At 41.2% G+C, this 15,833-nt stretch overlaps 1 protein-coding gene across 26 annotated transcripts in view; it reads right to left on the reverse strand.

Moving 5' to 3' along the window:
- Window positions 1-15,833, reverse strand: part of KCNMA1 (potassium calcium-activated channel subfamily M alpha 1) — an 851,468-nt gene that overhangs the window by 222,388 nt on the left and 613,247 nt on the right. For all 26 annotated transcript variants that reach the window (XM_073353218.2, XM_073353215.2, XM_073353216.2 and 23 more), the window contains exons 7-9: window positions 6,925-7,000; window positions 2,621-2,791; window positions 883-974 (exon numbers count right to left, since the gene is read on the reverse strand). In XM_073353218.2, coding sequence (XP_073209319.1) covers window positions 883-974; window positions 2,621-2,791; window positions 6,925-7,000 — 339 coding nt within the window. The remainder of the gene's footprint in view (window positions 1-882; window positions 975-2,620; window positions 2,792-6,924; window positions 7,001-15,833) is intronic.

Genomic DNA, 15,833 nt, shown 5'->3' on the forward strand with positions numbered 1-15,833 from the left:
AAGGAGTACTTGTGGCACCTTAGAGACTAACAAATTTATTTGAGCATAAGCTTTCGTGAGCTACAGCTCACTTCATCGGATGCATGCTTTTCAGGCTAGGGCATATAATGGTTTTAAAAAGACTGTTCCAAATCTTGAGAAGTGCCGAGCACCTGCAAACGCCAAATTAAGTCAACTGAAGTTGCATGTAGTTAGCATCTCTTAGGATTTGATGAATGAAAAGTAGCAATATCATCCTCCAGTGTGGCCATCATAATGAAATAACCCGGACAACATAAAGCGCCCATGTCATATTCTGCCATACCCAATTTTCTCATGGACAGAGTAATTTCAAATGATGACCAGTATAATTACTTGCTCAAGAGACAATCAAGTGATGTCTAGCTGGTTGGTGCTTAGAAAAGTGTGATGTGACCTTGTTCCACAAGCTAACTGCAGAAGCAATAGCAGGGTTCCTTCCAGAATGTATCAATTTAGTTCTAGTGGTATCCAGATATTCTCTAGAAAAAGGGGCAAAATATTGCGACTTGTACCTTAGCATGGCCCACGTCTCTAATAACATAGTGTGACAACTCTCTGGTGGTGACATTTGATGTCACAGAGCACAAGCATATTAGTGTATGTCCATGAGTCAGATGTCACCACACCCAGGGGTTCTTTAGCGTGTCACCACCACACCTGGTCTTCTTTGACTTACTTTCTGCCTCGGGTTGAGTTAAAAGTCCCGCCGTATTTCTTCCGATTAAGGATGAGAGCAGCAATTTCTGGCACGTAGCGAGCAAACATTGCCTACATGCATGAAACAAAAAAACAAAAAAAGAAAATGGCATGCAGAGAGTGTTCTACTGCAGCAGAGGCAGCAGAGCCTCTTGGAATACTTACTTTCTTCCACTAACCGCACTATAGGAACCACCATATTTCTTGCGGTTTCCTATTAACTCTATGATTTCAGGGACGTAGCTGGCAAACATGGCCTAAGAAGAAGATAGGAGACAGAAGAAAAGACTAAAAAGAGAGGCCAAAGAAAGGGGGATGATGAATATTTTCAGAAGATATATATCTTTTAAAATCTGAAAATGCAAAAGAATTAGACCTATAAAAGTATTTTTAAAATGAAAAAAAAAGCAAATTATAAAACAAAATAAGAGGGTTCAATGTAAAAGTTGGTCTTGAAGATGTATACTTGATAAACTAAAGTAATGGTCAAAAGAGGGAAAAAAGCACACAAAACAAAAGAAGAACAAAATAAAGTCAAATTGGCATCGAATTGTAAAATACTGGCTGTGTCTAATTCTTCCTGAAGCGGGGTGGGGGGGGGAGGAGGGAAGACTATTCATGCTGCAAAAAACAAAAGTGGATATTACGATTGTTACTTTTGGGGGGGGGCGCAGGCGGAGAGATAGGCGGACTTTTTCAATGAAGATTCAAAAGAAGACAAAAACAATATGGTGCCAGGCGTTTGCCTGCTCTCAAGAATCAAAATGGTGTCAACTCCCCCTCAAAAAAACAAAACAAAACCAACCTTTTTCAAAAGTTTTGTTTTCAAAAGGTTTGAAAGAACATGTGACAGAAAAAGGTAGTGAGGAGAAAAAAAATGATCTGCCATGTTTTGTCCAACAAACATCTTGCTTGTGGCTGGATACTTCTAAGAGCTGCTGCCAGTCAACTTGGTCTCTTTATCCATATGCAAATATGTGCGTCTTTTGTATGTAAGTGCATATATATTATACATTTTGCATTGATAATGTATCTGTTATACAAAAACCTCCTACAGAGAGACGTATGCGTATGTACAATAAATATATGTGTATAACAACAATACACATGTGCACGTAAACGTACAATACATATATTGTGACTGAATTTTAATTCACACTTACCTTACAGAGCATAAATCTTAACATAAACTGCTCTTTTAAAAGACAAAATGCAGCAGTTGCTGTAGTGGTACTAGCAATGATAAAAAAGGGTAATTTGACATAGAACAATTAGTAATTTTAGTGCTGTGTACATACTTATTTGAACAGGAAAAGGAGCGATACGATTTGTTAAATGGAGTTAAAGGAAATTTGTTGTGTTTATACTAAACGTAGTCTACTGTGAGTGAACATTATGACATGGTTGCATGTTTGAAATTAAAGAGAACAGGGTTTGCTAATGTCTGTATCAGGCATGCTGCTCTTTAAGGCAGTACTAAGCCACAGTGTTTGTTGGAATTCTGGGAAGGAACACAGAGGGTGGGGGAGGGCTCTTGAAACCGCAAACTTCCTTCAAAATATCAATGACCATCATCAAACAATGCACAACAGTTAGTGTCACTGAAAAGTAATGGACTGTAAATAGAATTGCTAAGGCATTTCATGTATTTACATGCACTATTATCGTAAATATATTAGAGTTATTCTTACTGTAGATTAATGACAATCTTCAAAAATATGATGATCTCACTTAACAAAATACTTGTCTTATAAAAAGAAAAAGGTATGTGGCTGAATTGTTTAAAATTCTTACGTCTTTAACTTACTAAATCAGACACTACAGTTCAGGTTGCTGCTTAATAAACTTTAGGGGATATAAAAGAGCTGGTATTAAAGTAGTAGTAGCAATAAAGACATTTTACCAATCCCCCGAGGATGAAGAAGACCATGAAAAGGCGACCAAGGGTTGTTTTTGCATAAACATCTCCATAGCCAACAGTGGACATTGTAACCATTAGTAAATAAACACATTCCCAATATGTAAGTGGTTGGTTATTTTGGAAATTTTCCCATGGATCCCCTGAGTTCTCCACCTACAACATAAAAGGACAAATAGAATGATTTAATAGGGCAGTAACAGATTAATACTAGTTGTAATTATTTACTTTTGTCTAATTGGCATGCATATAATGCTGGAAACATTTTACTAATCAAGGGCCAAATTCTGCCTTAATTACAGTTGTACAATTCCATTGCTACCATACAGGGTCCTCTTGCTTATGTTACTTGTGGAAAACGCTGTCACCAGTCGTTACTAAAGTATCTAGTTTATAATGGAATCCAGATAATCTCACCTTCCTTTTCCTTCTAAAATAACGCATGGCCAATGATGTCATGTACATAGTAATGGTTGTTAGTTAACCACATGTATACATCATGAGAAACAGATCTCTGGTTACAAAAACTCATAGCTTTTAGTTCCCCAATCACAAGCTTCTACAATCAAAACTCAAGTTTTTACTAGCTATCGGCAGTAGCATGATTTATGCCCAACCATCAGAAGGAAAGATAATTATAGATGACTAAACAGTTGAGCAGATCTCACTATACCCAGCAGAAAGAACTGCTACACATATCAAGAGTTATGGCCTGACCAATGAATTGGTTGAGATCTTGTAAGCTAGAGTTCTTTTATAACCCCCTGTTTTCATGCATCTATAAGAAGGCTAGAATTGCCATGCTAGATCAGACACGAGGTCTATCTAGTTTGGCATTCTTTCTCTGACCATGACCAATAACAACTTAGGTTGACTACAAAGACTGGTTCCAGTCTGAAATTCATCAAGGAGCAAATTTTCTAAAGGATCCTTGAAGTGAACCTGCAATGCTAGTAAGTGCATTGATGTATGCAATCAAAACTCTGGGAGAATTCTGTGCATGCTCAAGTGATAGTCTCCGTTATTCAATTCATGCATAAGTACATGCCAACAAATAGAAGCACTTGAAAATATTTGGGCACAATTTAAAAGGCACAGAATTGAAAAGTTGTCTCTTAAACTTCTGAATATGGAAATAAACAAACCAATTAAAAAAAAAAAAAGCTTGCCATTTTTAACCATTCCTCCCAAGCTTCCTGAGCACCTCAGGCTACGAGAATGGGAAGCAAACCAGAGTGACTTTATCTTGTTTCCTAACAGTAAATAAAATGGTTTCAAATTCCAAACAAGGTAACAGAGATCTGTGTTTAAAATTACTATAGAGCAGAGGTTCCCAAACTGTGATCTGTGGATCACTTGCTGGTAGTCCTAGGAGAACTGGCTGGTTCCAAGGGTCTGGCTCCCCCTCTTATTTTCCAGTTCAGAAATTTTATTAAAAAGCAGCTAAAATACAGTAAGTAATTTCCAAATTTTATTTTCCCATGTAGCCAGCTATTGCAGTTACCACAGGGATGATACGCGATTATGATTGGGAAGGAAACTATCCATATGATAATCTTTCCATAAGATCAGGTTTCAGAGTAACAGCCGTGTTAGTCTGTATTCGCAAAAAGAAAAGGAGTACTTGTGGCACCTTAGAGACTAACCAATTTATTTGAGCATGAGCTTTCGTGAGCTACAGCTCATAAGATGTGGTCCACATTATGATATTACACATTTGAGAAACCCTGCAGTAGAATTAGACCACCTGTACTGAAAAGCATGAAAAGAAAGTGTGAGAAACACTGAAACAGAAAATCAACAACTTATTAAACTTGTAAAACTTATTGAACTTTTAAAATTAAACTTTTTTAACAACTTATTAAACTTTTAAAAACCTGCTTCTCCTCAAACCTAGAAAAATAATACCTGAACTATTAATAAATAATTAACAACAATGCATGGCACAATTATCACATGTTTTGTCCATCTCCGGCCAACATAACATCTCCCGCCGGCATAGCACCGGTGTGGACAGTGCTTGGGTCGCTGTAACTTGCGTCCCTCAGGGTGTTTTTTTCATACCCCTGAGCAACATAAGTTAGATTGACTTAGGCGGTAGTGTAGACCTACCCTGAGTCTGGTCTTTTGAGCCACTAAATGCAGGCTGATGATGACGCTTGTATCACAAAAGTCACAGAGGAGGATTTGTGATATGAGAGAGACAAGGTGGGTGAGATAATATATTTCATTGGACCAACTTCTGTTGGTGAGACACATAGGTGTTGACTTTTATTTTTCCCCGGAGGTGCTCTATCACTACTTCACCCTAAGGACCCACCCCCACTTTGCCCCTTCCCCCAAGGTTCCGCCCTCCCTTCATTTCTTCCCACCACTAGCCCTGAGTCCCAGCCCTCGTCCCGCCTCTTCCCACTCCACCCCTTCCCGGAGGTCCCCACCCTCCCACTGCTCGCTAATCTCCATCCTAACCCAAGGCCCTCCCTCAGCTGCCGATCATCTGTTTGGTGGCACTGCCGATCAGCTGATCAGGGATGCCCCAGATTAGCTGATTGAGGGCATTGCTGAACAGCTGTAGCTGGTGGGAGCTGAGCACCCACAATTTTTTGTTCCATGGATGCTCCAGCCCCGAAGCATCCATGGAGTCAGCGCCTATGGCGAGAGAAACAAGCATTCAAGCCACCAAGAGCTCTTTTTAAAGTCTCGGAAAGGAACGCCCACATCACAGCTAAATGGAAGGTGGAACAGATTCTTTAGCATAAGTACTTATCACATATTGTAAGGGACTATTCAAGGTAGAATAGCCTGTTAACGCCTCTGCAGTCAAAAGACAAAAGAAGGGGCTAGTGGCTTACAGATTGTTATAATAAGCTATAAATCCAGTGTCTCTGTTCAGTCCATGATTTTTGGTGTCTAGCAGAGTAATGAATTTAAGCTCCCAGCTCATCTTTTGAAAGCGTTGTGCAGATTTCCTTTGAGGATGAGGTCTGATAGGTCAGATACAGAGCAATCACTTTTTGAAAGGTGGTTCACCCGCAGGTGCCAGGATGTTTTTGTCTTTTATCATTTTCCTGTGTGATATAGGTGTCAGAAACGTAGTCATCCACAGAAATAAGGACATTATAGGGCATTCAAATTTTGAAATGGTAGGTAAGATATGAATATTTTCTTAGAGTGGAAAACAGACATTTGGACAAACGACTACCTTCCATAATTAAAAGATCATGGGTCTAATTTTAACCACATGTACACTAATGTAAATTCAGAATAATTCAATTGAAGTCAATGAAGTTACTCCAGACTTACACCGATGTAACTGAAATCAGAATCTGGCCCAAAATCTGTTGTTGCATAGATTGCTGCTGCTAACAACCTGATATCTTACTGACCCTGAGCTGGGCAAAATTATCTGCTACACAATGTACATCTAAAGTCATATTAAATTGTATTTACAAAATATAATTGACAGTAAACAATTCATTTCAAAACTGTTATTGCTTTTTTAACTTTTAAAATGCATATTAATGCCATTATTTTATAACTGAGATCTTTTTAGTTATAGAAGTGTTTAAAACATACAGCTAATCAATACTGAATAAGAGCGTAAACCATCAAACGTAGATAATATTTTTGTCAGGGGCTGAAAGTGATATGATTTTTTGAAAAAAAACTGAATAAGGCAGAGAACTAATCTCTAAGAACCCTACTCTAAAATGTTAGTAAATCAGATTAATTCTTCTGAAAATACAAAACTGCTTTTTTGGCGAAGCCATGTGTTTTCCAGGATGTCATTACCATTTATGACAGGTTTCAGAGTAGCAGCCGTGTTAGTCTGTATCCGTAAAAAAGAAAAGGAGGACTTGTGGCACCTTGGAGACTAACAAATTTATTAGAGCATAAGCTTTCGTAAGCTGCAGCTCACTTCATCGGATGCATTACCATTTATGCTGTACCAGCCTTTTCTGACAAGTACTCTTGGTAATTATTAAGGCAATATTGCCACCTAGTGGTAGGATGTGATTATTAAAAGAGTTCTATTAAAATCCAAGTCCCAGACTTATGTAACTATTTCTGAACCTAAACACGGAGGTTAGTGAAGTGAATATTACTTACTGTTCAGAATTAGTTTTGGGTACAAGGCTGGAAAGTCAGCCAGCTGTGATGCCTTTCTTTACTGTACTCTGTAACAGTGTCAAGGGATTATCCCAAGCAAGGTAATTTCAGGTAATAAAGTAGCTCAGAGGAGGTAATCCATGAAATAAACCTGATGAAGTATTTTCAAGTTAACTTACCAAATGTATGAACCCAGCTGCTGTCAGCCATGTGCTGATGAATATAGAGCACAGATTCACCAGTTTGATGGAATTACTGCACAAACAAACAAATATATATTATATTTTACAGGTAAGTTGTAACAGGAACACAAGTTATATAAACACACTTTTTAATGAGTATCTGTACACAGAAAGAGTTTGCTGTGTATATACGTTAGACCTGAAGTTCCTCATATTGATTTTAGTGGGAACAGGAGCAGGCACTGTCTGGGAATTTAACAAATACTGAAAAAACTATATGCAAAAAATTTTATTACATAGCTTGCAATATCTGCTTTCACCGATTTTATACAGCTTTACATGCAGCTTTTGTGAAGCTATTAAATGGAATGAATGATATTTTAGAAAAGTTCTAGGAGATTTGATCATGATCAAATAGGAGACACCACAGGCCTAAAACATCCATTCTTTCCCTATTTCCACATTCCTATTTTCTTTTCTTTATTCCTCTTTCCCCCTTTTTTCCTCTGCTTATTTCTACCTGGATTCTGAATAGCAATTATTTCAGTGTAAATACTTTGGGCCGTATTTTCAGCTGGTGCAAATTAGTGTAGATCTAACGAAGTCAGGGGAGCTACATCAATTTACATCAGCTTGGAAACAGACCTTTTAAACTTGTAACATTTATTTGTACATCTCTGCTTTTTTTCCAATTGGTTTCATTTTTTCTGCCTGGTGTGTTTCTTTAGTATGCTTTTTGCTTTTAGCTCCATCCCTGCTGAGACCTTATATACTGTGAGCAGCCCCATTCATGAAAAATGCATTTACTGAGTTCAGTGGAATAGCTCATTGCGTATAAAGTTAAACACCTATGTAAATTGTTGCAGGATTGAGGTTTTATTCTGCACGTATGGAAAATAATCAATGAACAGATTATTGCATTAATCTGCAGTTGCCATATTCTCACTCGTAAATTTGGAGCTATGCTGTCATGGGAATTAGGATAATGTAAGGATGTTAGGTCTCCATGTGACCGTCCCACCCCCTTTGTGGGAAGAGGGGAGGAATTCTCCTTCTGCAAGAGGATGATGAAATTTGCAGTGTTCTGGTGCTTCTGTCAGTTTTCCCCATATAAGCTATGATTTTGCAACACATTGATGGTGAAAACACTTCCTTGTATGAAGAAATAAAAGCAAGAAGGTCAATTTGCTATCTTTTGTGAGATTATTTTATTCATTATTCTTGAGCATTCAAATGGTCAGTAGGTATGTGCGAACATATTTGTTAATCCTGGAAGTTCCACCTATTTTTGTGCATGGTTTGTCCCAAAATTCGTACCAGAAAATGCATTGTTGATTATTTTCCTATTTAAAAAGTTTAAATAATCCAGACAGAGAGTATAACAATACCACGTGACTCGGATGATGGATTGCATGTTCTGAATAAGGACTAGCTGATGTGAACGCATGGCAAAAACTTTCTTACAATTATTTGACTAATGTTTGCAAGTATCAAATACATTACTAGATAGGATCAGTTAGAGAACAATATGCAAATAGGAGAAAGGGTTAAATAGCAATGAATATTATTTATTATATTATAAATGATTTGACCACCTCTATTCTTGATATTAATAGTTCCGCGAACATCAAGCTAAAACTTTACACAAAGTATCAGATAAGATACTTTTCCTTTTTATAAACACACAAAAATGTTATGAATCCATAGATAAACTAGAGATTTAGGAGTCCATGGTGCTGTAATTCAATCTCATTTTCAGCTAATAACAATCCCCCCAGCTAATAAGGAAGCCTAATTTTAATGCTTTAATTTTACATACTCTTGGAGTGTTTTGGAAAACTTTATTAGTGGCTGCAGTAATCTAAGTTGGAAGATGTTCTTGTGTAGGAACTATTTTTTCCTAAAGCTTTTACAGACTGATACATCATGGCCTGACCCTTCAGTCCCCTCCGGATGTGTATTTGCAAGTCTCTGAGTGTTTATAGGATCAGAACCCAAGTCTGTAGCTATACTGGGTCTTGAGGGATAGAAGGTAGACAAGGAGAATAACATGGTGTTTTTTAATTGTCCAATCATATATAATTTGTGGCTAAACTGTAGCTATTGAAGGTACAGCTGCATTAGGGGAAAAAGGAGTTGTGGATGCGGCAATGTGCTAAAGTGGCCAGATGTGGTAAAGATTCGGCTTCCAAATTAAATAATGTTTACATTTACATTTACAGTTCATACATAAGGCCCCATTTTCAAAATTACTCTGTACAGATGAACCTCTGCAGCCCCACTGGAGTCAAGCTACTTTGCCCCATGAAGATTGGATGTTTTCTTCTAAAAGATATTCTTTAGTTCAAATGGGAATTCAGCTTTGGCCAGTGATGAGCTGCCAAAATCTTGACAACCGGTTCCCTCCTCACCCCACGAGGGGGTCGTGGCCCGCCCCTGTCCCCCGGGACTCCTGCCCTATCCAACCCCCCACGTTCCTTGATGCCCCCCTGGAACCCCTGCCCCAGCAACACCCCTCCCCTGTCCCCTGACTGCCCCCAGAACTGTGCAGGAGGGTCTCATGGGCCACTGTACTGGGTGCTCACCGTGCCTCACCCCTAAGAGCCAGAGGGACCTGCCGGGGGGCGAGGTGGGGAGTCCCGGCGATGCTTACCTGGGGTCGCTCCCAGGAAGCATCCGGCAGGTCCTCTGACTCCTAGGGGCAAGGTAGCATAGCTAGGCGGGGGAGCAGCCGCTCCCCCCACCGATCACATCGAAAGTGGCGCCTTAGGCACCAACTCCCCGGGTGCTCTGGGGCTGGAGCCCCCACGGGGAAAATTTGGTGGGTGCAGAGCACCCAGCAGCAGCTCCTCGCCCAGCCCCAGCTCACCTCCACTCCACCTATCATAGAATCATAGAATATCAGGGTTGGAAGGGACCTCAGGAGGTCATCTAGTCCAACCCCCTGCTATAAGCAGGACCAATCCCCAATTAAATCATCCCAGCCAGGGCTTTGTGAAGCCTGACCTTAAAAACGTCTAAGGAAGGAGATTCTACCACCTCCCTAGGTAACGCATTCCAGTGTTTCACCACCCTCCTAGTGAAAATGCTTTTCCTAATATCCAACCTAAACCTCCCCCACTGCAACTTGAGACCATTACTCCTTGTCCTGTCATCTGATACCACTGAGAATAGTCTAGAACCATCCTCTTTGGAACCACCTCTCAGGTAGTTGAAAGCAGCTATCAAATCCCCCCTCATTCTTCTCTTCTGCAGACTAAACAATCCCAGTTCCCTCAGCCTCTCCTCATAAGTCATGTGTTCCAGACCCCTAATCATTTTTGTTGCCCTTCGCTGGACTCTCTCCAATTTTTCCACATCCTTCTTGTAGTGTGGGGCCCAAAACTGGACACAGTACTCCAGATGAGGCCTCACCAATGTCGAATAGAGGGGAACGATCACGTCCCTCGATCTGCTGGCTATGCCCCTACTTATACATCCCAAAATGCCATTGGCCTTCTTGGCAACAAGGGCACACTGTTGACTCATATCCAGCTTCTCGTCCACTGTCACCCCTAGATCCTTTTCTGCAGAACTGCTGCCTAGCCATTTGGTCCCTAGTCTGTAGCGGTGCATTGGATTCTTCCGTCCTAAGTGCAGGACCCTGCACTTATCCTTGATGAACCTCATCAGATTTCTTTTGGCCCAATCCTCCAATCTGTCTAGGTCTCTCTGCAACCTATCCCTACCTGCCACCGTATCTACCACTCCTCCTAGTTTAGTATCATCCGCAGATTTGCTGAGAGTGCAATCCACACCATCCTCCAGATCATTTATGAAGATATTGAACAAAACCGCCCCCAGGACCGACCCTTGGGGCACTCCACTTGATACCGGCTGCCATCTAGATATGGAGCCATTGATCACTACTCGTTGAGCCCGACAATCTAGCCAACTTTCTACCCACCTTATAGTGCATTCATCCAGCCCATAATTCTTTAACTTGCTGACAAGAATACTGTGGGAGATGGTGTCAAAAGCTTTGCTAAAGTCAAGAAACAATACATCCACTGCTTTCCCTTCATCCACAGAACCAGTAACCTCATCATAGAAGGCAATTAGATTAGTCAGGCATGACCTTCCCTTGGTGAATCCATGCTGTTTCTGATCACTTTCCTCTCGTGTAAGTGCTTCAGGATTGATTCCTTGAGGACCTGCTCCATGATTTTTCCGGGGACTGAGGTGAGGCTGACTGACCTGTAGTTCCCAGGATCCTCCTCCTTCCCTTTTTTAAAGATGGGCACCACATTAACCTTTTTCCAGTCGTCCGGGACTTCCCCCGATCGCCATGAGTTTTCAAAGATAATGGCCAATGGCTCTGCAATCACAGCCGCCAGCTTCTTTAGCACTCTCGGATGCAATGCATCCGGCCCCATAGACTTGTGCACGTCCAGCTTTTCTAAATAGTCCCTAACCACTTCTTTCTCCACAGGGGCTAGCCACCTACTTCCCATGCTGTGTTGCCCAGCGCAGCAGTCTGGGAGCTGACCTTGTTCGTGAAGACAGAGGCAAAAAAAGCATTGAGTACATTAGCTTTTTCCACATCCTCTGTCACTAGGTTGCCTCCCTCATTCAGTAAGGGGCCCACACTTTCCTTGGCTTTCTTCTTGTTGCACAACATACCTGAAGAAACCCTTCTTGTTACTCTTAACATCTCTTGCTAGCTGCAGCTCCAGGTGCGATCTGGCCCTCCTGATTTCATTCCTACATGCCCGAGCAACATTTTTATACTCTTCCCTGGTCATTTGTCCAATTTTCCACTTGTAAGCTTCTTTTTTATGTTTAAGATCCTCAAGGATTTCACTGTTAAGCCAAGCTGGTCGCCTGCCATATTTACTATTCTTTCAACACATCGGGATGGTTTGTCCCTGTAACCTCAATAGGGATTCTTTGAAATACAGCCAGCTCTCCTGGACTCCTTTCCCCCTCATGTTATTCCCCCAGGGGATCCCACCCATCAGTTCCCTGAGGGAGTCGAAGTCTGCTTTCCTGAAGTCCAGGGTCCATATTCTGCTGCTTACCTTTCTTCCCTGTGTTAGGATCCTGAACTCGACCAACTCATGGTCATTGCCTCCCAGATTCCCATCCCCTTTTGCTTCCCCTACTAATTCTTCCTGGATTGTGAGCAGCAGGTCAAGAAAAGCTCTCCCCCTAGTTGGCTCTTCTAGCACTTGCACCAGGAAATTGTCCCCTACATTTTCCAAAAACTTCCTGGATTGTCTGTGCACCGCTGTAGTGCTCTCCCAGCAGATATCAGGATGATTAAAGTCGCCCATGAGAACCAGGTCGTGCGATCTAGTAGCTTCTGCGAGCTATCGGAAGAAAGCCTCATCCACCTCATCCCCCTGGTCCGGTGGTCTATAGCAGACTCCCACCACGACATCACTCTTGTTGCTCACACTTCTAAACTTAATCCAGAGACACTCAGATTTTTCTGCAGTTTCATACCGGAGCTCTGAGCAGTCATACTGCTCCCTTACATACAGTGCTACTCCCCCACCTTTTCTGCCCTGCCTGTCCTTCCTGAACAGTTTATAACCATCCATGACAGTACTCCAGTCATGTGAGTTATCCCACCAAGTCTCTGTTATTCCAATCATGTCATAATTCCTTGCCTTCACCAGGACCTCCAGTTCTCCCTGCTTGTTTCCAAGGCTTTGTGCATTTGTATATAGGCACTTGAGATAACCTGGTGATCGCCCCTCATTCTCAGTATGAGGTAGGAGCCCTCCCCTCACAGACATTCCGGCCTGTGCTTCCTCCCGGTATCCTGCTTGCCCACTTACCTCAGGGCTTTGGTCTCCTTCCCCCGGTAAACCTAGTTTAAAGCCCTCCTCACTAGGTTAGCCAGCCTGCTCGCAAACATGCTCTTCCCTCTCTTCGTTAGGTGGAGCCCATCTCTGCCCAGCACTCCTCCTTCATGGAACAACATCCCATGGTCAAAGAATCCAAAGCCTTCTCTCCGACACCACCTGCGGAACCTCCTCCCCTGAACGTGCCGCCCGGCTCCCCTCTGGTTTCCCGCGAATCAGCTGTTCACGTGGGAAGCCGGGGAGGGCTGAGAAGCAAGCAGCGGCTTCGCGCTCAGGCCCAGGGAGGCAGAGGTGAGCTGGGGCGAGGAGCAGTTCCCCTGAGTGCACCCCCCCAGGTTACCTGCTGCGGCATAGGCGGCCCTCCTCGCGCTCCCCCTGAGGGCCCCCCTTCCTGATTCGTGGGAAGCCGGGGTGGGGGGGCAGGGGTGGAGGAAAGGAGTCATGAGTTCAGGGGAGGAAGCAGAGGCGGAGCGGAGGTGAGGTGAGCTGGGGCTGGGTGAGGAGCTGCCGGTGGGCGCTCCAGCCCCGGAGCACCCATAGACGTGGTGCCTAAGGTGCCACTTTTGGCCGGTTGTTAATTTTATAAGCCCTTTTAGAACTGGTTGTCCCTCGTGGGATGAGGCCCATGAGACCTTTGTGGGACAACCGGTTCTAAAAGGGCTTCTAAATTTAACAACCGGTTCCAGTGAACCGGCTCCAGCTCACCACTGGCTTTGGCCCATGTGCCATCCTCAGGGCCCTACAGTTAGTATACAGGGTGACCAGACAGCAAGTGTGAAAAATCAGGACAGGGAGTGGGGGGTAATAGGCACCTATATAAGACAAAGCCCCAAATATCGGGACTGTCCCTATAAAATCGGGACATCTGGTCACCCTAGTAGTATATATATTGTGTGGATGTGGCCTGCATAACACATAGAACATATGCAGCTCACAATGGTAAACAGGTTGAGAACCTCTGGTGTAAGGTTTGGTTTTTACACTTATTTGTAAATATATTTTATACATCTGTTTTTTGTTTTATAATTAAATTCAAAACTCTTTTTAAAGAAAAGAGGGTGAAAGTACTGTTAGTGTTTTTTATTTTAAGAGTAACTTCCACACTGGTAGAAGATAATGTATTCAACAATGTGATTTACTGATCGGTCAAATGCTTGTCACTCAGTTTGCCAAGTACCTTCATATTCAGCTGTCTGAACGTCTTTGAGCAATACATACTCTGAAATAGATTGACACCCCAATCCAGCATGCGGATAACTTTAAGTACATGAGTTGTCCAACTGGAGTAGGTAGATGGTTAATATATTATATTATATCATATCACATTATATCATATCACATCCTATCCTATCGGTGGTTATGTTTGATCATAACATAGGATTCAAATCTCTGTGTCCTTAAATTTAACCAAAAGGCATCTTTCATAAGGATGCAGTGCTTCATTATCAAAGTCTGAATATTGCTTATCCATGAATTTTAGGGAGAGGGAAAGCTTCTCAATAATGCAATAATATGTCAACCTGCCTCCAGGTGCTATCTTTATACAAATAAATAAAATAAATAAATAAAACAACAAACAACAACAACAACTGGTATTGAAGAATTGCTTTGATTCTTCTTTAGGTCTATTTTATTTTTTTGCATGTTTATTCATAATTGTACCTTGTCTGTCCTTTATGAAATACCCTTGTCTTTCTGTCAGAGACTAAATATAGATGAAAGATTAGTCACAAACATTTTCCTGCTCTTTAAGCTCTTTCCAACATCTGTGCAAAATCCCTTATTGTGAGGCTTGCCTAAAGCCCTGTAGTTCTATTGCAACCTTGTATAAAAAGGTGAAGGGAAAAACCTAACTATATTCAATCTTCTAAAACATGGGAGAAAAAAATTAACAATTCTGAAAAAGATATATTACATTTCATAGGTAAATACATAAACTTTAAATTAATATGGGACATGGTTAGCCTCCTAGAGGTTCAGTTTACACTAGTCGGCTGTAAACTCTTTCTGCATCCATAGAGGGTCTGCTAAAGAACAGTTAGGCATTTTTTAAATGTTCGTATACTTACACAACACCCAGCAACTACCTGTTTAATATACTCCCTTTCCATTTGTAAAGTGCTCTCTGTGGATCACAGTATTATGAATGGCCCTTCTGCTGACGGTATGAATGAGATTTGTTCCTTTAATCCTAGTCCTTCAATTGCTACATTCACTCAGCGTCTCTCTCTGACTTTGTATTTAGAAAATAAAACCTTGCAGGCAGTAATTTTAATTTAGGGGTTAAAGTCAATCATATTGTCCAAGGGAGGAGAATTCTCTTCCTCCCCAGCAAGACCAAATATTACAGGCACTGTCTTTGCACATGAGATAGAGAAGAAGGGATGTGCTGCATAACCCATCAGTATTACACCATATTTGTCAATAGATGTTGCTACTCAACACACAACATACTAAAATGGCCCCTTATGTTATTTGTTTACAGCATTCTTCACACAAGCATGGATCACTTTTAAGAGAGGAATATGAAATAATACATTCAGAATTGTTTAAATAATCCAAAAAGTTAATGTTTAAAATACAATTATTTCAGTGTTGATAATGATAAATTGTATTTATTATTGCAGCTGAACATTTCAGGCTCTATCCTGAGACTTTTGATATTTGGCTTATTTTGCAAATCAGCTGCTACGTGTGCATGCATTTCTCACTGGCTTCAACAATATTTGGCCTTCATATTCAGAGATGAACAACAATACTTTAAAATGTCTACAGAAGCATAATATAGGATCCTACAATATTTTACAGCTCTCTATCCAGGAAACACTTCACCTGTGGCTGAAGTGAAGTCATCTGCATGACAGAATGCAGCAGCTGTTTTACAGCATACAGTTCTAAATCACAGCTTAGGGCAGAAAGTGAGGAACACCTCTGTATATAACAAACTTCTATTAAAACTTATGTAGGCAGAATGTATTTAATCAAAACAGGAATTCAGTGAGTTAACTGTTCTAACTCTTGAAAAAGTGCTAAAGGATATTAGTAACCACAAGT

The sequence above is a fragment of the Lepidochelys kempii genome, chromosome 7 (assembly GCF_965140285.1).
Source record: "Lepidochelys kempii isolate rLepKem1 chromosome 7, rLepKem1.hap1, whole genome shotgun sequence".
NCBI lineage: Eukaryota > Metazoa > Chordata > Testudines > Cheloniidae > Lepidochelys > Lepidochelys kempii.